General features: G+C 39.7%; 1 protein-coding gene across 1 annotated transcript in view; it reads left to right on the top strand.

Moving 5' to 3' along the window:
* The window catches only part of SLC7A1 (solute carrier family 7 member 1), a 68,568-nt gene that overhangs the window by 36,001 nt on the left and 9,359 nt on the right, over nucleotides 1-23,208 (top strand). Inside the window, exons 2-9 of the mRNA XM_036745921.1 lie at nucleotides 2,510-2,893; nucleotides 4,970-5,125; nucleotides 6,487-6,661; nucleotides 13,603-13,727; nucleotides 17,724-17,946; nucleotides 18,687-18,826; nucleotides 21,555-21,657; nucleotides 22,885-23,102. Coding sequence (XP_036601816.1) covers nucleotides 2,524-2,893; nucleotides 4,970-5,125; nucleotides 6,487-6,661; nucleotides 13,603-13,727; nucleotides 17,724-17,946; nucleotides 18,687-18,826; nucleotides 21,555-21,657; nucleotides 22,885-23,102 — 1,510 coding nt within the window. The 5' untranslated portion in view covers nucleotides 2,510-2,523. The remainder of the gene's footprint in view (nucleotides 1-2,509; nucleotides 2,894-4,969; nucleotides 5,126-6,486; nucleotides 6,662-13,602; nucleotides 13,728-17,723; nucleotides 17,947-18,686; nucleotides 18,827-21,554; nucleotides 21,658-22,884; nucleotides 23,103-23,208) is intronic.

Raw genomic sequence — 23,208 nt, 5'->3', positions numbered from 1 at the left:
AAATCCAACAACGGATGTCCTGGCTGGAATTTGTCATAATTTTGCTGTGATATGTTGTAATATTATATAATCTGTAAAATTACATGGCAACATATACTATTGTGTGTGTATATGTGTGTGTGTGTGTACTTACATAAAAATACAGTTCATTTTCTGGAGTATTTTTGGGGGGAGGGGAGGAGGCAGTTGGGTTAAGTGACTTACCCCAGGTTACATAACTAATAGAGTATCTGAGGCTGGATTTGAATTCAGGTCCTCCTGACTCCAGGGCCAGTGCTTTACCCACTGCATCACCTAGCTGCCCCATAAATACAGTTCAGATGTTCAGAGATTGATGGGTTAGAGATGTGATTAGCTAATAATAACTTACCTTTACATGGTGCTTTGAACATTGAAAAAATGTTTTGCTTTTAACATTGCCTTCATTTCCACTTATGTCTCCCCCTTTCCTTCTTCCAACACTCACTTTAACAAAGAATAAAAAAAGAGACAAAAGCAGTTTGGCAAAACCGGCCAACCTGCCAACCAAGCCTGAAGTATATATGGCGCTTTGCACCCATCTCTTCAAAGAAGGGAGGGAGGCATGTTTTCTTATCTCTCCTTTGGGGCCAAGATGTCATTCTAATTATATGGGCGCTTTGTATTTCACAGAACACTCTCCTCACAACATAGGCAGAAAGCTCAGGTGCCATTTAACAGATGAGGGAACTGAGGTGTGAAGTGAAATCAAATCAGTGAGGCTTCAAATCCAGTCTTTCCATTATTATAATTACTCTTCTAAAGGTACAAGTGTTATAAAAATAGTAATACCATATAAACTAAAGGTTAATTGATCTGCCTGCCTCCAGGATAATCATCTAATAATAAAGCCTTGTGTTTATATCATGCTTTACAAGGTACTTTTACATCTCATTTGACCTGTACTGGCAGTCCCATCTGGTAGTCAGGACAGTTATTTGCATTTTAAGGGAAATAGATGCCTTGCCCAAGATTTTGACTTGCCCAAGATGGTAAGTGGCAGAGTCAGGACTAGAATCCAGATTGGCCGACTTCCTAGTCCAGGACTCTTCACCGTCCCAGAGTTCTTACGTCCAAGTATATTTTTCTGATGCGCACTTTTAAGGACTGTTCCCAAATTGAATGGGATATTGTGTACCTATTAAAAAGAAATGGACTGCATCTGTGTGGTCACAGCTGACTTTCCAAAGAATGTTCTTCCCATTATGTTTGAAAGATCCTTTTTTGTGTGTGTTTAGTTTATGTTATCTACACACACACCCTCTTTTTTTTTTCAGCAATGGAAAAACAATTTAAGGCCCTCCCATTTCATACATTTTCATAGTCGTGCAAGATATAGCTATCATTATATAGTGCTTTTTAAGGTCTGCAGAGAGCTTTATATATCTCTTATCTCATTGGATCAAAGAGAAAGTGTGATTGACACCTGGCATTTATATTTTACATTTAGCTGTCAGACACATCAGATTTAATTCAGCAAACATTTAACATAAAACTGCTATGTGTGGCCCACTGTACTAAATGCCATCTTCTCTCCCCCCACCTCCCCAAATAGCAGTAGTTACCCTCAGAATGCTTACATTCCATTGGGGCTGTCTTCTATTTCCTGGTAAGGCCCCCTTCATTTTTGTAGAGGGGGAGCCTAGGAGTGGTAATGGGGAGCAAAGAACATTCCAGCTCCTCCAGCTGTATGGGATAGGTATGAATAAATGTGCAATCAGCTGAATCATCAAGGCCAGTACTCAGTGAGTAAAAGATGATGGAGGGTGTGAGAAAGAAAAAGCAAGTTTGTTACCTGTAGTAAAGCAGGCATTTGAGAAGGCACAGTGAAAGGAGTGGGTAGATTCAAAGTCGGATGGTCTAGGGGCTTGAGTGGAGGGTGATAGAAGTAAGGGGGGAAGTCTTTGGGGGATAGGGAACTGGATTTGAACAATGACATTCAGAATCACTGGGATGGGGTGGAAGTATGTTAATCATTGAGTTCAGCTAAGTTTTTGTTGTTTACAGGTGAGGAGGCTGTGAGGGCAAACAGGGTTAAGTGACTTGCCCAGGGTGACAAGCTAGTAAGTGTCTGAGGCCAGATTTGAACTAAGGAAGATAGATCTTCCTGACTCCAGGCCTGGCACTCTACCTACTGCACCACCTAGCAGCCCTTGATTTCATCAGGGTAGAGAGCTTATGGTGAGGAAGCTTTTTTTTTTACCAATGTAGATTGGTGTCATAGGATACCTTATCATAGGATGATAGATCCAGAGTTAGAAGAGACCTCAGAAGCCGTAGTACAGAACTGGAGGGCTGCCTTAGGGACCTGAGAGCTGCATCATACAGCCAGGATGTTGCAGGTGGAATCTGAGTAAAGATCTCCCTGATTCTGAAACTGCCTCTAGGACCATCATGCCATATGCTGACTCTCATTATTATTAGTGGTGGTGTAATGATCGTGTGGACAAAACATCATTGATAATGGCATCCTCTTCTCTTTTTTGATCAGATCTGAACAGTACCATGGGCTGCAAAGTATTCCTCAATTTTGGACAGCAGCTGCTACGGCGAAAGGTTGTGGACTGTAGCCGAGAGCAGAGTCGCCTGTCCCGCTGCTTGAACACCTTCGATTTGGTAGCTCTTGGTGTAGGCAGTACACTTGGAGCGGGTGTCTATGTACTGGCTGGAGCTGTGGCCCGGAAGAATGCTGGCCCTTCCATCGTTATCTCTTTCCTGATTGCCGCCTTGGCCTCCGTGTTGGCAGGACTGTGTTACGGAGAATTTGGTGCTAGGGTTCCAAAGACTGGTTCTGCTTACCTCTACAGCTACGTCACTGTAGGTGAACTCTGGGCTTTCATCACCGGCTGGAACTTAATTCTCTCCTACATCATTGGTAAGTAGTTTTAGGAGGTATTAGAGTGTTTCCTTAGGTTTTGTGCTTCTAAGCCAGAGCGCTTTCTCTTCCTCCACTTTACTACAATCCTACCCTTTCTACTCTTGGGTTGGAGTTGACCCTGTCTCTAATTTTGTCTATTAGAATTTTAGACTTGGAAAAGATGGGAACTACCACGTTGTCCTTTTTGCTTTGCACCTTCCCATATGCGTAGCAATCTAGGAAAACTCTGCTGGGTAACTAAACTCTGCTAATAAGAATTCAATTCTTGATAGTTTGGTCAACACAGTATAAATTGAGATTTTCTGTTTTCTTCCTGATCCTGTTAAAATTAAAATGATAGGTAGGGTTGAGTGGGTCACAGTTAGTTTATGAATTCATCTTGGGATAGTGCACTTTGTTTGGTATATCCCACCAATGATGGGGCAAGGGAGTATAGAGCTTAACCCATAGAATTTACTCCTCCTCTCAGTCTGTGAGTGAAGAGGCTGCTGCTTTAACAAAGGCCCAGCTGGGGCAGAGGTCAGTGGGAAGAGGCTTTCTACTTCATTTCAGCACCTGCTGTCCCTGTTGATAGCCAAAACACAGTTTATTCTTCTAAGTTTAAAATGAAAACAAGTGGCAGAGGATATTTTTAAAAAGTTAAACATTAAAATTTTCTTGACATAAATAGATTTAATAAGCCAAAGCATGTCAGAATTTATAAACACGGTTATGTGAAATGGAACATTATATTTCCAGAGGAGTTTTTGGGTAGAGAGAGGTAAGAAAAATATTTATTGCGAAGTGTCTGCTCTTTCTTGACCAACACATGAACAAAGCCCTCAGCCTTAGCTATTAAAAACAGCAAAATGTAACATGCACGGGAAAGGACTTGTGATTTCATTGATAAAGGTTATTCCTGGGTAAGGAAATTCCATCCATCGATGCAGGTCAGCATCTTCTGCACAGCCTAGTCTCACTGAGAAAGTTAAATGACTTGCCCAGGATCACACAATCAGATTTTGTGTGTGTGTGAGTGTGTGTGTGTGTGTGTGTGTGTGTTTTCCAGGGTCTGAGGCTAAATTTCTACCCACTATGCCACTGTTGCCTCATAGTCCAGTATTATAAAACCTTCAATTCAGTATTGTAATTTTGAAAGTTTAAACAATAGACTGAAAATTGGAGTGAGATTTCTTGGTGTACATGTGGGGTTATGTACTTTGTACATTGGGTTATGGCTTTGAAATATATTCTTTATGACAGGTTCTTTATGGGTCTAAAGTGTAACAAAATCTAGAGTAAAAGTAATTTTTATAACAATTAGCAACTGAGGGATATTTCTCACTTGCACATTTCTAACAATTCATATTATGGTTATCAGCAGACCTACCTTTGAAAATGAAGGGCACTCGGGGTAACAACGAAGAATTTATTGGTGGGTATGGAGGAACAAAAGAAAACTTCCATATTTATTTGGTGCCCGATGCTACCTCCATTTATGTGCCTATCATTATTGTGAAATGATATAAGAAGGCCCTCTGGGTAGCTATCTCCATCAGCACATTCCAAGCTTAGCATTTGAAACCTGAATTGGGTGGGACATACATGAATCTCTTACAGGATCAGTGGGGTAAGCAGCACCTTAGACAGTTGTTTACTTTTTGGCAAATAAAGCAATGAATCAGTACTCAGCGCATTGTTATAGAGCTGAGTATGATGGGCCAGTCTCCCTTGGAAAGGATGAAACCTTTTAGATGGATGACCTTGCCCCCTTCTTTTTTATGGAGATCGATATTGACATGATGGATACTTCTCACAAATGAGATTTGTGAAGTTGGCATCCTGACTGGACCATCCGCAGATCCAGGAAGTAAAGGCTGCTACTAGCTTGTTCCAAGGACACACAATTGCCTAGAACCATTAGCTGGGATTCTCTACTGTTCCCTGTCAGTGTTCTGTTGGCTGGCCCCTGTCTGCCATGTCAGTGTGTGTATTTCATGGCATCAGCTGCATTTCCTGCACTGTGCTCAGTGACAAATGCTTAAGCGCATTATTTTCTATGAACTTTCTTTGGTGATTATGTCTCTTTGACAGGTACCTCAAGTGTCGCAAGAGCCTGGAGTGCAACATTTGATGAACTGATAGGCAAACCTATTGGGGATTTCTCCCGAACGCATATGTCTCTGGATACTCCCGGACTAGCTGAATACCCAGACATATTTTCTGTAATTATCATTCTGATTTTAACAGGTAAATGACTACATTAAAAAATAATCATCTCTGGTAGCTGTTTATGTCACAAGCACCTCTAGTATTTTCATTATATTGGCAGCAAGAAGCAAAAATCTTCATTTATTTTGGGCTAGGCTTCTAACTCACTAAAGATATTTTTGTTAATAGTAAACATGGACTGGCTTATTTAATAGCTGTAGAGCTGACTTGTACATGCCTCTCTGTGGTCTGAATCCCTAATTTTACTGGTGAGCAGAGGCCTTAGGTCACACAGCTAGTTAAGGATCAGCATCCAGATTAGAGCCCAGATCTTCTCTTTAAAATCCCTCTTATTAGATGAGAATCTAAGTGTTTGATGAAGCTGTCTGTTTGTGGAGTAAGATTTCTTCAGCAAACATTTTTGTTTAGATGACAGAAATGGGATATAAATTATTTAGTAGAACTCTGCCTGGTGAGTGAAGTTGTCAAGCCTCATGATGTTGCCAGTTGATAGAGTTTGCCAGCCAGCAAAATGTGGAGCAATATGGGAGGATTGTGGAACCTGCTCAAGTGTGCCTGTTTATTTAATGGAAATATTTGTTTGTTTTGTACACAACGACTATCAAAACAGATCTTTAAAAAGAAGAAATGTGCTAAATATTAGTCTTGGTCACAGAATTAAAAAAATATTTCTGGAAAACACAGCTTGTCTGGCATATAAAGTCTTCAGATATCTTTAATACCAGTGTGGGAGATTTTCCTTTGTGTAGTTTACCTGAGAAAAGGAGAGATTGACAAATTGATTTATGTGATCTAAATGCTAAGTCAGAAGGCAAGATGGGTCTCATTTGAAGTTCACAAAGCTTAGATGGACTTTAAAAATCAGTTGCCACTATTTTGCATGTCAAAGAATTGAAGTCATATACCATGGGCTGCTTTCAGTGGCTTACCTTATAGATCAACCCCAAATCTCAGAAAGTTGGAGCTTGAAAGATTGTCATTTTAACCTTGTAAACTTAAGAGGGAAGCAGTGTGGATGGTCTTAAACAAGTCATTTAAACTGTCTGTGGCTTGCGTTTATTTGTAAAATTAGAAGATTGGATGAGGGCCTTAGGTCCCTTCCAGCTCTAAATCTGTGAATTGACTTAGAAGTTTGTTGTCTCAGTCAGGTGAGAAAATAAAAGTTTTGTTTAGTTGTTTAATTGTTTTTAAACTAGGAAACTGTAAAACCAATGAACAAGCATTTTAAGTGCATACTCCATGCCAGGCACAGTGTTAAGGAGGCCCCAAACAAAGAACAAAACAATGCCTATTCTCAAGGAATTTATAAAGTAAAGTATTGCTTGCTTGGTGCAAATTTTATCTTTTAAATATCATATTTTATTTGTGCATTTTCCCAGCGCTTTTAACTTTCGGCGTGAAAGAATCAGCCATGGTTAACAAAGTTTTCACTTGTATCAATGTGCTCGTCCTGGGCTTTGTGATGGTGTCAGGTTTTGTGAAGGGATCCATGAAAAACTGGCAGCTTACCAAAGAAGATATCATGAATGCTAATGGCAGTATCTGTTTGAACAAGTAAGTGGTCAAGTTTTGGGATGTGTGTGCATATGCACAGACAGCTTGTTTTTCAGATACAAGTCAAATTTATGCTCATTTTAATGTATTTAACAACACACTGTTCATGGTAGCACACGCCATGAAACATTCTTTTTTTAATCTAATTTTAATGAGTCCTAGCAATATTCTTTTCCATAATGAAGGTATTTTTCATAATGTTTGGAATGTATTTTGGGTATATTATTCATTAAAACTGGGTATAACTTTGTAAATTCACACAGTGGTATTTGGAGAGTTAATTCCCCTTTAAATTTTAATATTGTTCACCAAATGACCTCTGTTCCCTTTTAAATCTCCACCATAATTATTTCAATCTTAACTTCAGTTTTCTTATTTCAGGCACATTTTTCTATATGATAGCATGGCAGTGCCCTGCTTCATTATACATGCCCTCCAGTTTGAGTTTAACAATGTAAAGATAGTAGGGATGGGTGGAGTACAGGGACAAAAGGAGAGGGAGTGCTTTCTTGAGACATGAACTGTCATTTTTTATCCAACTTTTCCCAAAGCAAATTATACACCTAGTACCTAGGACAGTGCCTTGCACATAATAGATTCTCTCTCTGTGTGTGCTGATGTCTTTTTTTAAAATTTATTTCCCTCCCCAATTAAATTTAAACAATTTTTAGCATTCTTTTTTTAAATTTATGAGTTCCAAATTCTATCCATCCTTCTCTGTCCTCCCCCTTCCCTGAGAAAGTAAGCAATCTGATAAAATTTATAGACCCCATAAGATTCTTTTTTTTAAAGAAAGTTATTCTTTTTTCATAACATTTTTAGATTCTTAATAATTGTTGAATGAATAGATGAGTGTCTGATTATGTGGCTGGGGGCTTATTTGCATGAGTGGCCAATTAAAATTAAAGGAATAACTGTCCTTAGTAAAAACAAGATGCTACTGAGAGTAATACATACTTAGTATGGTTCACATTTCAAATACCTTTCTGAGATATACTTCTACTGCAGGAAAAGGGGCATTTGTTGCTTGGTAATATTCATGCCAAATATATTGGTAGCCCTAAATATATTGGTAGCCCTTCATTCTCCCACACATTAATACAGGATGGAAGCAAGCCAATCAAAAGTATGCTTTGAAGTAGTGGAGTAAGATTGAAAAAGTTTGTGGTGGTAAATATTTCCATTTGGTATCCATAGGGCATAGTGAGATGCAGGGCATCTGTCCTGATCCTCATTACCTATACTGACTGACCTCTGTACCTGTCAGTAGATTTTTGTTGTTGTTCAGTAATTTCAGTCATGTCTGAGTCTTCCTGACCCCATTTGGGGTTCTCTTGGCAAAGATACTAGAGTAGGAAACTGAGTAGTTTTCTTGGCAAAGATACTAGAGTAGGAAACTGAGATAAACAGGGTTAAGTGATTTGCTCAGCGTCACCCAGCAAGTAAGTGTCTGAGGTCATATTTGAACTCAGGTCCTCCTGACTCCAGGTCTGAAGCTCTATCCACTGCTATAGCTGCTTGTCAGGAGGTTGCTTGCTCCTTATCTGTTCTCTTTAGGTGCTAAAACTGTAAATGCCTAGAGCTAGCTTGGGACCTGTCAGTTTGCCCGGCATCACCTTTATCTTATCTGTGTTTAGACTGTGAATCTTTTTGTCGTTCAGCACAGCCTTGTCCACCCCTCACCATCCCAGGAAAATGCTTTCCAGCTAGCAATTTCATTTTCATTAACCATACCTCTACCCTGTGTTCCAGCATTGATCAATTGTGGACTGGCTAATCAGGCAGGGGAAGCATTTTTCAACCTATGGAATTTCTGTGATATCCAAGGGTTCTTGTTGCTGTCTGGCTCTATTTCTGCCAGGTGCTTAAATGAAATTACTTTATTAAAGATAGTTCTAGTGTGTCACAGTTTCACATTTTATCAACACTTTATTATATAGTTTTTTCTAGCCATATACTATATCCCTCCCCCCAGTTATTCAGTGTAGCCCTACATTGTATGACAGTCTTGTATTAGCTCAAATCGAATGAGTTACAGAAGCTCCAGAGCAGAGTTGGATATGGAATGGACTTTGTGGTTTTTTGATGTTATTACAAATGCAGAGATTTTTTTCTCTCTCAGAGAGAATGAGATTTCTTTCTGTCTGTGGAATAAGGAATTGCTATGATAACATAACTATGTTTTTATCAATGTGTCCCACTTTTTGTAATCTGCACACTTTTCTCCATTTCTTTTTACGTCATTCATTTCTGAGTAGGTTACTTTGAAAGGCATGTGTGTGTGGGAGCCATTCAGCAAAACTGTATCAGTGGATTCTGATACCATATACTATGTTCCACACCCTTAGCCCCTCACCTTTGCCAATGATTGGAGAGAAATACTTTCTTATCTCTTGCCATTCTGTGAACATTCCCTATCCCATATGCCTGGAATGCTCTTCTTAGTCACCTTCACTTCTTAGAATCCCTGCCTTTTTTCGAGACTGACTTCAAATGCTGTTCTCTTCAGGAGACCTTTTTCTCATCACCTTCCCCCTCTCTCTCCTTCTCCCTCTCCACCCTCTCTCCATCCCTCCCTCCCTCCCTCTCTCTCTCTCCATCCTTTCTCCCTCTCCCCCTCCCCCCTTCTCTCTCCCCCAGTGCTATAACCTTTTCCTTCTAAGTTTATCTTCCATCTACTCTGTATTATCTTGTATGTACCATTTATTTACATTTTCTCCATTGTGAGCTCCTTGAGGGTAGGGACTATGTCTTTTTTTTTTTTTTGTATCCACAGAACTTAGCACCTTGCCTGGCACAGAGAAAATGCTTAATAAATGCTTGTGGATTGATTGATCGATCCTGTGGTCAGTTGTTAATTAAAGGGGGAGAGTAAGAGAATAAGCAAGCCTTGAATTATGTATCAATGCTGCCCTTGCTTTTTTGAATATGAGAAAGAGGGAAGAACTAGTAGTACTACCAATTTCGGTGAGATTCGGAAATAGGTCAGTATCAGACAGGGGACCGGGGATGCAACAAGCTTCACCTTGTCATCTTTCAGGTGGCTTCTGGTACTGTTTGATGCGGGCAGGATGGCAACAGGCCATTCTTAGGAAAGCCCTTATTGGTTAAAGAAACCAAATTTTACTTAATACTATTTTTTCTTTTCCCCCTCCAGAAACCATATTTAGCAGAGTGCAGATGAATAAGCCCCACCAAAAAGAAATAGAGTTGATGTTGAATATAAGTTTCTTCAGCGCATGACTGGCCCCTTTTTTTACCCCTTACCTTCATAGGCTCAGCATAATTCTTAACCTGCGGTCTGTGGGCTTGATTTTTAAAAAAAAATCTTGTGATAACTGTATATCATTTTCATTTCCTTATAATTGGTTTCCTTTTTAATCCCATGTATCTTCTTTTTGCATTTAAAAACATCATTCTGAGAAAGGGTCTAGACTCCCCAAGGGGTCCATGACACTCCTCTTAAAGTCAAGGAAGATTCCCATTCAGAAAATAAAACAAAATATCTTTCCTGAGGACAGCGCTTTTTCTTCAAACCTGATGTGGCTTCTTTCATCTTAAATCAAACCGAGGGGATTTCTGGGGTTACAAAAAAAACAACTAAAAACTAAATACACAGAACCTAGGTTATGAACTCTTATGGGCATTTGATCCTATGATGTTGAAACCAGTAAAAAGATGGCTTTTTGGGTTACTTGTTGAGCTGGTCTTAGCACTTCATAGTGATAGCCCTTCCCTATGGGGGATGTAATGGTGAGCTAGATTTCTCCTCCTGTCACAGCATGATTTCCTTAAAGACACAGAATTGTTGGGTGGGGGGAGACTGCATAAACATTGGTTTATGTTAACTTCTGGAAGTGGGGGCCGGAGGGAGAAGGGGACCTGTGTTTCCTAGAACCTCAGTTGACCTTCAAAGCCCTTTCCTGACTTACATATCAAACACATTCTTGGGTCTCTTTCTTCCTTTCCCCCTTTCTTTTAGTTCTAGTCAGCTACCTGACCACCCAGAGTGAGGCCTAATGAAATTCCTTTTTCTCCAGCTTCCAGGTTTGGTGCTGATTTCCTGTGCCCATCCCTTTCCCACGCTTTGATCTTCCTGAAAACTGCAGTTTATCTAGATAGCAGGAGTTCTTAACCTTGTTTTTTAAAAAAAATATTTTGATAACTATTTCCAAATAACTGGTTTCCTTTGTAATCCTATGTATTTTATTTTATGCATTTAAAAGCCATTCTGAGAAGTTTTGCCAGGCCTACAAAGGGTTTTCTGACACAGAAGCTTAGGGAACCTTGCATTCAAGATGGAGCCATCTTGGAACTTATAGCACTGTCGTCCTGGAACCTTTCTTCTCTTCTCTCTTCTTCAGTGTTCTCAGTGCCCTTTTTTCTTTCCTCTGAAGATAAAAGTCACAGAACCTTCTTGGCTTCTTATGCCTGGAGAGCATTCAAATCAAACCCATCAAAAGCAATCTTGATTTATTTACATCAAAACCACCACCTTCACCCTTAGCTCACTTGGTGGAATAAAGGAAGGGTGGGACAGAGCATCCTTGTAGTTCTTTCCTGCCTGCCTTGGCAGTTATGGGAACATCGGAGTACAGAGAGCCTTTGTTAACAGATCTTCCTATAGTCTCATCATTTCTGTATATATGTCAGGTTGGAAGTCTCCTTCTGTAAGGGGACTTTGCAGAAATGCCTCTTGACTTTCTGAGTAAGTCTTCTCTTCTTTTTGTCTTCCCGTGCCGGAGTTATTATCCCTGGAAAAATCCTCTGTTTGATTTCTTTTTCTTTGTTTAGCCATCTTGTCTTTGTCTTTATCATAGGTTATTTTGTAATGGAATCCAGCACTCCAGGGTGTGCATTCCTTAGCCTTTTGTACACACCAAGGGTGTGTCGAGGCTGTTGAGTCTGGCCTTTGGGTCTTAGGAGGCGTGTATATGTTGGCTCAGGGACTAGCCACCCCCTGCTGTGTGGTCTTGCTTACTTATTCTCTGGTTCTGAGTGTCCCACGATACTCGCTCTCCCTCAGCCCCCCAATTCAGTCTATTGCCAAGTTTGGTTATTATCTCTTGCATCCATTCTGCTGTCTTTCAAATGCCATCACCATTTCACTTCATGCATGGACTATTGTCATAGCCCAGTTGTTGGGTCATCTGTTTATTTTGGTCATAATCCTAGGCAAGGACAACTTTTAATGAAGTGGTTTCCTCTGCAGCCGCCACATAGGCACATCTCAGTTCTCACCCTGTCTTTTATTGAAGTTAAACTACATGTGACCAGTAGTTGGTTCATAGATGTTTGAATTGAACTGTAGAAGAATGCCCACATTTATAAACTTTGACCCCAAACTCTAGTACCTCAAAGGCTGTTTTCAAAAACAATTGCTTTGTGGATGTAGCTGTCCAAAAAATACCACTGGGAAAGCCTCCTAATCCGGAGTCATCTTTTGAACCAGTTTATTAGTCCCATTAAAAGCAAAATTCATGAAATTGTGTGGATGCAGCTTTAAATATGTTCATAGTATTGTGTTATGTTATTAAATGACCCTTTATCCTCTGGTAGTTATTCACTTGTTTCAGTCGTGTCTGATTCTTTATGACCCAATTTTGGATTTTCTTGGCAAAGATATTAGATCGGTTTGCTGTTTCCTTTTCCAGCTCATTTTACAGATGAAGAAACTGAGGCAAGGTTAAATGACTTGCTCAGGGTCACACAGCCAGTAAGTGTCTGAAGCTGGTTTTGAACTCAGATCTTCTTGACTCCAAGCCTGGGGCTCTATCCATTGTATTACCTCACTGCCCCTATGGTAGTTAACTGTGTCCTTAAAGATAACTAACCATCTTGAGGGCAGGGACTGTTTGAGACCACCTTCCATTTACACTATATATTTACACATTGTCTCTGCCGTTAGAATATGAACACCTAGAGGGCCAGGATCAAGTTTTTGCCTTTCCCTTTCATCCTTAGCATGTAGTCCAGGGCTTTAATGAATGCTAGTTGACTTAGTGACCCACTGAGAAGGTGACAAGATGACTTTGGGAAAGGTGGTCAGCAAGGTACCCTACCTATGTCTGCTGAGCCCATGGAGTAGAGGTGGATGTAGGCATTTATTTGAACCATTGTGAAGCAGAATTAAAGAAAAATAACCTTGACTTCCTCCCCACCCCAAAGCAAAATTAGTCTGCTTCTGGATAGCCAAAGGAGAAAAACACAAGAAGTCCCAAGGCTTCTAACTAGACCAGCCCAGTGCCAGCTTGGAACAAAAGCAGGTGAAGAGTTATTGGCTACTATGTCTTAGGCAAGCCAGAAAGGCCAGATGAAAACGGGAGGGGATTATAGAATTATAGGATTATAGAATACTGTCTCTTGCAAGCTGGAGTCTTCCCCTGGACAAGACAATAGAAGACAAGAAAATGAATTCTGGACTGAATTGGACACCCATCCTAAATCCAGAAGTTGTTCCGGTCAAAATACTTATGGCTGGACTTAAGATTCACTTGGCTTATCATTTAGACAGAAAACACTTTGTGACTGTCCTTAAAGGAGATCTGGGACAGAGGGTGGGGGGAGGTCTGGCTGCAGTTAGGAGGACTGATCTGCTCCTAGGAGCCAGCATGTGCCACCAGCTCCAGAACAAAGAAACGCAAGCTTCCCTTACCAAGGAGAATTGGGAAAGAGCTGTGGGGATGATCATCTGTAAGTGTTGGTGTCCTCCCTCTTCCATATATGTTGTGAGGCAGCATGGCACAACATCCTGGAGGTGGAATCCGGGAGACTTGGGTTCAGGCCCCACCCCTGACAATTAAAGCCCTTTAGAAATGTCACCTATCACATCTTAAGTGTTCTGAAGCCCCTGACTCAGGCAGTGAGCTTGATTAACCATTCTGCAGTAGTTGAAACATGTAGATTGAACCTTAAGTAATACTTGTCTTTTTTCCCCCTAGTGAAACATTGAGTGACAGCTCCATTGGTACTGGTGGTTTTATGCCCTTTGGATTCGGTGGTGTCTTATCGGGTGCAGCCACCTGCTTTTATGCTTTTGTAGGATTTGACTGCATTGCAACCACAGGTAAGCAGATGGGCTTGGACATTGTGGTCATGGGATGTTTTGGGGATCAACGGTTACTATGACCTTCTGGCTTGTCATTCCACAGCTAATTTTATACCTGAATCATAACTCATCTGTTGTTTAATATGCTTAAAACCATTCCTGTGCACCTCAGTAAATTTTACGGCTGCAGTTTGCTGTTTTATTTCTTTCCTTGATCCCTAATCCAGATGGCAAAAGGAAAACCTCTTATCATTAGCAAAAACAATAATACTGAAAGTCAGTCATATGCAGTGGTGGGATTCAAATAAATTAACAACTGGTTCTCCACAGAACCGAGCTGAGGCACCACTGCTGCCACTAATGTGGCGGGCACAGACCCTGCCCCCACTGACAACCAGTTCACAGAACTCAACCTAAAATTAGGTATGGGTTCTACCGAACCAGTGCAAACAGGCTGAATCCCACCACTGGTCATATAGTCTGATTCTGACTCCTGAGACTTATGAGTATCAAGCCCTTAGATGTGATTCAGTAGAAGTATAACCAATTACAAAGGGCTTTCCTCTGCTAAAGCTTATAATGCTCTTCCTTTCCTGTCCTGAATTGCTGCCTACTCACTACAGATGTATTATGCTATTCAAGACTTTGTATTTTTTCTCACCATTTGTCTTTGAGTTTCCAAAATCCCAGGGGAGAAAAATTCTTATTACTGGTACTAAAGGTCTCAATATTTTCATTGTCAAATAACAAGACTTACACTCATTAAATAGAAATAGAATCATTAATAAACTTCACATAACATGAAAGGTCAACTGATTGCCTATTCAATGGCTTGGATTGGACTGCTCCCAAATCATCAACAAACATAGTACCTACCCTCATAAAAGGCACTGTGGTGCCGTAAAAGGTGAGTACTTGAAATTCAAAGAAATGTGGGAACCAGTTCTTACCCTTGCAGTCTAATTGGAGGTCAGCATTGTAAACAGGAGGTACCGTAGTAGTTCAAAAGAGAGATGGGCATGATCAGAAAAACAATAAAAATATGGAACTGGGCCTTTGTGGAGGAAAGGAAGGAAATAAGCATTTACTGGGCACCTACTATGTGCCAGGTTCTGTTCTTTGCAAATATTATCTGATTTGGTCCTCACAACAACCCCAGGATGTAGGTGCTATTATTATCATACCCACTTTATAGTTATGGAACCTGAGATAGATGGATGTTAAGTGGTGTGCCCAGAGTCTCACAACTAGAAAGTTTCTGAGATCCAATTTGAAGTCGGGTCTCCCTGACTTCCGCCAGTTTATCCACTGTGCCCCTTAGTTGCCTCTGGTAGGATTTATGAAAGGTAAGAGGACTAGGAAGAGAACCCAGGGTGGTAATATTAGTACCTGCCTTGAATGGGAGATTCAATTGAAGTTTGGCTTTTATCCTGCCGGTAATGGGGAACAGTTCTTGAACATGGGATTACATGTACAAAAAAAGTGTTTTAGGAAAACTTAAGTCAGAAGATCTAGAATGTAGTCACTCATTGGCCACTCATATAATTTCCTCGTCTGAGCTTGTTTACATACTGAGTATGGCCATACTACGCTGGATATATCAGATCTTGGGTCTAGTTAGTTCTTGGATGGGAGACTCCCTGGGAGTGAGTACTTAGTACTGTGGGCTAAAAATGAGAGGTTAACCTGGTATGTACTGCTTGGTCTTAACTGAATGTGATTTGTTTTCTGGCATTGTAGTGAATAAAAAATATTGAAAAGTACATTTTAGTGTTGTATGAAATTGTAAAATACATTTGTATGAGACTTATTTACTCATTCTACAGAGCTGCCTGTTTATTCATTATATTGACTCATTTAATGAAATGGATTCCTTGCATTAACTGAAACTGCCATGGGTCCAAAACTCCCAGGTTGGGAACCATGGCTATAGATAGGTATAATATAAATAATACATTATGTATTATATAAATATAGATAGGTATATTATAAATTTGGTCTCCTATTAGTTTAGCCTGGTACATAGTACATGTTTAATAAAAAGTTTATTGATTAATTGATTAAAAAAGATTGAGCCTGGGGGCAAGGGTACTAGTTAGATATGAGGTGATGGGACTTTAAGGTTCAGAAAATGAAAAGGAAGAGACACTATTAATAATTGATAAAGCAAATATTGATCTATAATATAATAATACATAACTGTTAATAATTCATAGTGACGAAGAGTTGACAAGCCCCAGTGATTGGATATGAGAGGAGAAGAATGACTCTCAGGTTAGCTATAGGATTTGTGTTGCCACAAATAAGGAGACTCTCAGGGTTAGAAATCCATTGAATGGAAAAATGGGGTTTCATCATGGCGGGTTTGAGGACATCTAGCTGGAGAGTTCCAGCAAGCAGTTGGAAATATGGGACTGGAGCTCGGGAAAAGGATCAGAGTTCGAGCTGTTGGAGCTGCTTGTTGAAGCCAAGCAAGCTACTTGGAAGAGATTATACCCAGATGCAGCCAAGGACCTTTTAGTGGGAGGAAGAAGGAAGCGCAATCTTATTCCAGCATTTAAGGAAATGGAGATGAGGAGGCGTGTGAAGTGGTAGGAGTATGTGGAATACATTGCCAAGAAAGAATCGGAAAATAGCAGAGCTATAGAGGTGTTATAAATCATGTAGTCCATGGATAAAGCTCTGCTTCTGGAGTCAAGAGGACTTGAGTTCAAATTCAGCCTCAGACACTTACTGGCTGTGTGACCCTGGGAACTTAAGTCACTTCATCCTGTTTGCCTCAATTTCCTCATCTGTAAAATGAGCTGGAAAAAGAAATGGCCAACCACTCCAGTATTTCTGCCAAGACAGTCCCAAATGGGTAGTGAAGAGTCGGAGATGATTCAAACAACTCGGTAATAAATAATTTTTATAGATGAGGAACCTGAGACCTTGAGAGAAGGAGTGGCTTTCCTAGGTGACGTGGCTTTAGCAGCGGAACTCAGACAAGAGCTCAGATCCTCTGGCTACTGTTTGTGCTCTTCAGACTCTGCCCTCCCTTTTCAAGAAGGAGATGGATGAATGTGCTAGGTTACACAGAGGTCAGGGAAGGATGAGTGCTGAGAAGTTCTTTGGAATTGGCAAATGGGGACTCACTGATAGCCTTGGAAAGAGCAGTTTCAAATAACAAAGCCAGAAACCAGTTTCTAGGGTATAAGAAGATAGTGACTCTAGTGGAGGAGAAGAGGAAGGATGGTATCATATATTTGTCTGTTTCATAGGTTAGGATGGCTTAGTAGTAGAGATTCTTGTGTCTTCAATTCCATATTATTTAAGACTGTACATTGCAGAACAATTGTAAATCTATGTTGGTGAAGGGAGTTTCCTTACTGAGAGTTTCGCATTCCAGGGAAATCACAGGAAGAGTCAGAAGGGCTTAGTCTGTTTTTAGTATCCATAAATGCTTTGGAAGTCTCTTTGCTTGAATCTGTGAATGCATTTGGACAGACTAGGATGTGACCACATAGGGAGTAGAGAGAGTGCTGAGCCCGGACTTAGGAAACAGGAGTTTCAGTCTTGGCTCTGACTCTGGCTCAGGCATTTGTACAGTAGAAACAACAAGGGATTCAGATTGGAAGGATTTGGATTCTAGTCTTGTGAATCTGTGTGAATTTGGGAAAGTCACCTTTCTTGGCCTTAGTTTCTTAACCTATAAATGAAGGGTTTGGACGAGATGATCAGTAGGGTTCCTTCCAGCTCTAAATCTATGATGATATCATCACTAATCCTTTCTGGGCCTCAGTTTACCCATCTTAAAAATTTGGCTAATACCAATACAATTTGAATATTGCCCTCTTTGCTGGGTTATGAGGAGTGTATTCCATGAACCTTTCAAAGTAGTCTACAAATGTGAAAGTTGTTATTTGGTCTATTTTTGATTTACGTTTGAAGGCTAAGGTATTAAAAGTTTGATACTGTGGGCTACAGTACCCTTCCTTTGTGGCATATTGCTCTTCCTCTCCCTTTTTTTAATAGGTGAAGAAGTCAAGAATCCCCAGAAAGCTATCCCCGTGGGAATTGTCGCATCCCTCTTGATCTGTTTTGTGGCTTACTTTGGGGTATCAGCTGCTCTTACGCTCATGATGCCTTACTTCTGCCTGGATGTGAATAGCCCATTGCCTGATGCATTTAAGCATGTGGGCTGGGAAGGGGCAAAGTACGCTGTCGCTGTTGGTTCCCTCTGTGCGCTTTCCACCAGGTGAGTTCTGATTTAGTTAAAAAGTTTCTAAAAAACAAATACAGAATTACCCTCAAGTGAAGTTGCATCTAGATATATATCAGATTATTCTGGTTATTCAACAGTGAGTGATACGTATTTACTTTTTGTTTGACTATGTTCTTGAAGGTTGTATCAACAGAATGCAAAGCTCAGATGTTATTAAACTAGAAAGACTTTGAATATTAGGCTGGTCTGTTAGTTAAGGGACTGCCTAGCGAAGTTTGGAGACATTGATCAGCAGGTTAGCTATATGGTGATAAGTATCTTGGCCTTAACAAATATTTTTTTTTCTTAATAGTATTTTTTCCCCAGTGTAGTTTTCAACATTCATTTTTGTAAAATTTTTCTCCCTCCTTCCCTCCCCAAGACAGCAAGCAATCTAATATAGGTTATACATGTACAATCATGCATAACAACCATTAAAGACCATTTTGAGAAATGTCACAATGTGCCTCAGAAGGAGTACACACAGTGATGAAATAATGGAAGTAAAATATTGGAATATTGATAATTTTCTGTTTGACCCATACTTAAAAGAGATTCTCATGACTGAGCGTTGGGGGTTGAGAGATGGTGGGAAGGAAATGGATCAATTATCAGGACTATGTCTTTGTCTGACTATGTGTCTTTGTTTCTAGTACTGTTGCTTTATTTTTGATAAACTCACTATAATTATAGCCTGATGAATTTTGCCTTTTATCCCCTCCCCTAATATCTAGTCTTTTAGGTTCCATGTTTCCCATGCCTCGAGTCATTTATGCAATGGCTGAAGACGGACTACTGTTTAAATTTTTAGCCAAAGTCAATGAAAGGACCAAAACTCCAATTATAGCAACATTAACTTCTGGTGCCATTGCTGGTAAGAATTAGAGAGAGATCTACAAAAGCGTGAAAACCAACGGTGTGCTTATTTGGAAAAGAAACTTCTTGTACCTCATGGTCAGACAGAAAGGTTCTTACAGTTGACACTAAGTCTGCAGAATCATGAGACTTTCTTTTGTGAGATCCTTCAGAGTATGGTGACTTGCTTTTCACTATTCAATCAGGAGAACCCAAAACACATTTTCTTCCTCTGAAACCATTCACCACTACTCCTAGTCAGTTGATTCCATGTTGATCTTTTGGCCAGGTGATTTCCTCTTTAACTGTATAAACCAGACATTTGATTTGTGTATAGACTACGAACTCACTGAAGAAAAGGATATTTCCCCTTTGGAGATGTTGTTTTGTAATAGGTGCCAAGGGTATCCCTGGGGATGTGGACAAGTAAGAGGTCATCTCAGTTTAGGAAGTATTACTTTTGAAGTCATCTTGGCTCAGAACTTGTAAGGGATTTCAGACCCTGTCAAGAAGAATATGTTTAAGTCAAAACAGGAAGGAAACTTGACAGATACAAGGTGATAGGAAATCTGGAGTTCTTCTCATGCCAGATTTCTGCAAAATTTGAAAGTGATAATGCCTGCAGTTGTAGTGATGGGTTGAATCCTTATTAATGAGCAACATAAAGTCCTCAGATGAATGAGTTATTCATTAAATATTGTCGGTATTGGCATGTCTGCTAGTTACAGGATTAAAATTATTTAATATAAGAAAACCAGTCTGTGATACAGTTAACCCTGTGGTCTCACTCTTTTTAACTCCTTTGTTAGTGGGCAAGACTAGGCCATCAGGGATAGATTACAAACATGGGTGAGATAGATAGAAACATTAAGGGACCTACCAGTTGACTTAAAGAACTGTTTGATGATTTTGCTTAATTTAGAGAGTACTTACTTTGATCACGTATGCTATTTTTTCAATCATTCTTAATTTCCTTCTTGTGGAAAGGGTATTAAGGGATATGTTTTATGGGGAAGTAGCAAAACATGCCATTCACCAAAACAATTGTGTCATTCTGGTTTTTTTTTTTCTGGTCAGCATTTGTTGATTTCATAGTTCTTAGAGCAGGAATTTAGGCATTTGTGGTATGTTTAACATGTTGATAGTTTTAACCGTCCAGAAGGCCATTCGTTATTCTTTTGTTGCTACTTGTCCTAAGTCTCAGGGAGTCACTAACCCTAATTTCTAGCTCTGTCTTTGTCATTTAAATAGTTGTGTGACTTTAGATAAGTCGCTTTAATCTCTCACTGTTTTTAAAAGTTGGCATCATAAGTTTATAGCAACCATAAGGTGAAAGTTTAAAAAACACAAACAAACAAAACTGAACCATCTCCTTTCAACAAACCTTGATCAATTGGTCAAATTGTAGATCAGTAAAAGACCTTGGTAATCTCCCCATTCAGTATATTCATTTTATAGAGAAGGAAACTGAGTGAGATGATAAATGCTGAGATATTTATATTTTAATTATACATACATATATTTTAAGAGCATGTGGTTTTTAAAAAGTGGGCATTATAGTTATAAATTTATAGCAACCACAAAATGAAAGTTTAAAAAAAAACCTTGGCTATCTACTTTCAACAAATCTTCTTGATTGTTTGGCCAAAAATAGTGAGGCATACTACCTAAAATATATGTATGTATAATAAAAATATAAATACATACATACAAAACATTTAAAATATCTGCACACCTATCCTTCTAAACATTTATAAAATCGATAGGCTTTATTAGAAATTCAACTTTTTGCTTGGACAACTATATTCTCAATATTCTGCCAATGTTGTTATATGTTTTGGAGACATTAAACACAAGTCTCCAAAGAATTGAAAATGTATATCACACAGAGACATACATGGTGGGTATGACCAGGCTACAACATATGAGCAATGAGGGACTTCCGGAGATGGAAGGGGGTGACCGCCCAAGAGCTCCATCAGTATCCTCAGGATGTCAGGGGAAATTGGGGTTGGGTTGTAGTCCCTGTAGGGAACATAGAAGACAGTGAACATTAGAGGACATAGACAAAAGTTATATAAGATGTACAGGTATGGGTGAGTTTTGAGATGATAGGTCTATTTGAGTATTCTCATGAGCCCAGTCTTCCTAAAGACCTTTCTGAGAACAACTTCTGGGAATATACATAGAATTTAATTTGGAACCTTTAGTCCCGATGTTTCTAGAGAACTGTATATTTATTCTGACAGGTAGATCTGCAAACCCATCAGTGATCTGTACCCATAATTTGCAACTCTTGTCTTTGTTCCCTTTTTTTAACCACAAAGGGGAGGGTCCACTCAGCATACTTGAAGGACCTTCCTCAATTTCCTCTGATATCTTAAGGATATCTACCTTAGTGGAGCACATAGACTGTTTATCAACTATCTTTTGCAATTGAAGAACTGGAAGAAAGACTATTGAAGAAACTGATGATTGTACCTGTATAACTTTAGGCTTTCCTTAGGTAAAAAATCACACTCTGGCGATTATCCTGTATCATGGTTTGTCTTTTAGTTTGGCTGTTTGTAATATGGCTTCTGCTCTTTCTGGTCATTATTTATTAATAGTTACGAAAACACCCACAGAGAGACAAAACATGGTCTGTCCCATTTGAGTTCTTTGAATAGGAAATTAGGTCTTTGTGGTACGTATAGCTGGGTGGTATCTCTGGCTTCATTGGATGCTGGTTTCTACTTCCCTTCCAGCTGTGATGGCCTTTCTTTTTGACCTGAAAGATCTTGTTGACCTGATGTCCATTGGAACTCTCCTAGCGTATTCTTTGGTGGCAGCCTGCGTGCTGGTCTTACGGTATGAATTTTCTCTTTTCTCCTTATTATGCACTAATCACTGGCTGTCTATCATGGAACAAACGAAGACAGCCTGATTCCCAAACTATGTAGGAAGGGTGGGCTTTCCAATAACTGGAAGTTAGACAGTGACAAAAACCCATGACAAAGGTAAATAATTCCAGTCATGTGGCAAGAATGACGGCTAGTTGGCCGTGTGCTCCAGTGGTATTCTCTGGACATCCAGAAAAAATGGAGAAGGCCCTCGCAACCTTGGGTGGCACACTATAGCAAGCTTAGAGGCTTGGACAAAAATTTCACACAATGGGTGAACCTGCATGACTTGTGACATCGCTGGGGTCATGTCCGCATCAATGAAGTCACAGATCCATTTGAGCAGTGTATCATAGCTCTGTTAGGACTATGGTGTTATATTGCCTATTTTCTTTCAAAAGGAAGGCTTTGACAGGAAATGCCCCCATTAACAAGATTTACCGGAAGACGTAAAAGGAACATGTATAGCTTACCCTCATACCACTACTTTCCCATACTCTGGAAGTACCAGAGTGAGCTGGGGGAGAGTATGACAGAAATTGGCAGGACAGAGCTTGACAGAGACAGGATTTCTAACTTAGCAGGGGTCCTGGAGCAAGGATTTTCTTATGGCCTCACTAATATGTATGTATATATGTATATATACAAATGTGTATATGCATATACATATATATTAGTTTTTAACAAGTTTTTATTAATGTCTTTTATTACATTATTATAACTTTCCCTATTATTTCTCCCTGCTCCCCTCCCAGAGACATATTTTCAATATTAAGGTGGAATATAGTGTAAGGTATTGCTCTAAGCCTAATTTATATCAGACTGATTTCAAGTATATGCAGCTTTAAAGAGTGCAAATTGTTTTATAAATACCTCATTTTATCCTCACAAAAACCCTGTGATATCAGGGCTATTATTACCCCCATTTTATATATTGGAATACTGAGGTTAAGATAGGTCAAGTGACTTGTCCAGAGTCACAGGAAGTTTTTGAGGGCAGATTTGAATTCAGGTTTCTCTGACTCCATATTGATCACTCTTATCTGGTATACCATCTCACAGCTTGGTCTCAACAGCTAGGAGAATAAAGTAATTTCTCTGTCATTTTGGGAGTTAAAGAGTTGAAACTAATTTTTCCCCTTTGACCTCATTACAGGAGGAAGGTCATGGCAGTAACAGTGTTATCCCTTTGTAGGTACCAACCAGAGCAGCCTAACTTAGTATACCAGATGGCCAGAACAACAGAAGAACTCGACCTTGTGGATCAGAATGAAGTAGTGAGCACCAGTGATTCTCAAACAGGATTTTTGCCAGAAGTGGAGAAATGTTCTCTGAAAGCCATATTATGTCCAAAGAACACAGAACCTTCTAAACTCTCCGGGTTTATTGTGAATGTCTCAACCAGCCTCATAGGTAATCTCTTTGCATAAGGCACCGACATTGTTAAATAATAGTAGAGATGATAGCTCATTTCTGCAGGTTTTCAGTGAGCCTTCCCTGTGAGGTAGGTAGCGTGCAG

The sequence above is a fragment of the Trichosurus vulpecula genome, chromosome 2, assembly GCF_011100635.1.
Source record: "Trichosurus vulpecula isolate mTriVul1 chromosome 2, mTriVul1.pri, whole genome shotgun sequence".
NCBI lineage: Eukaryota > Metazoa > Chordata > Mammalia > Diprotodontia > Phalangeridae > Trichosurus > Trichosurus vulpecula.
This window is presented reverse-complemented; position numbering and strand designations above follow the sequence as displayed.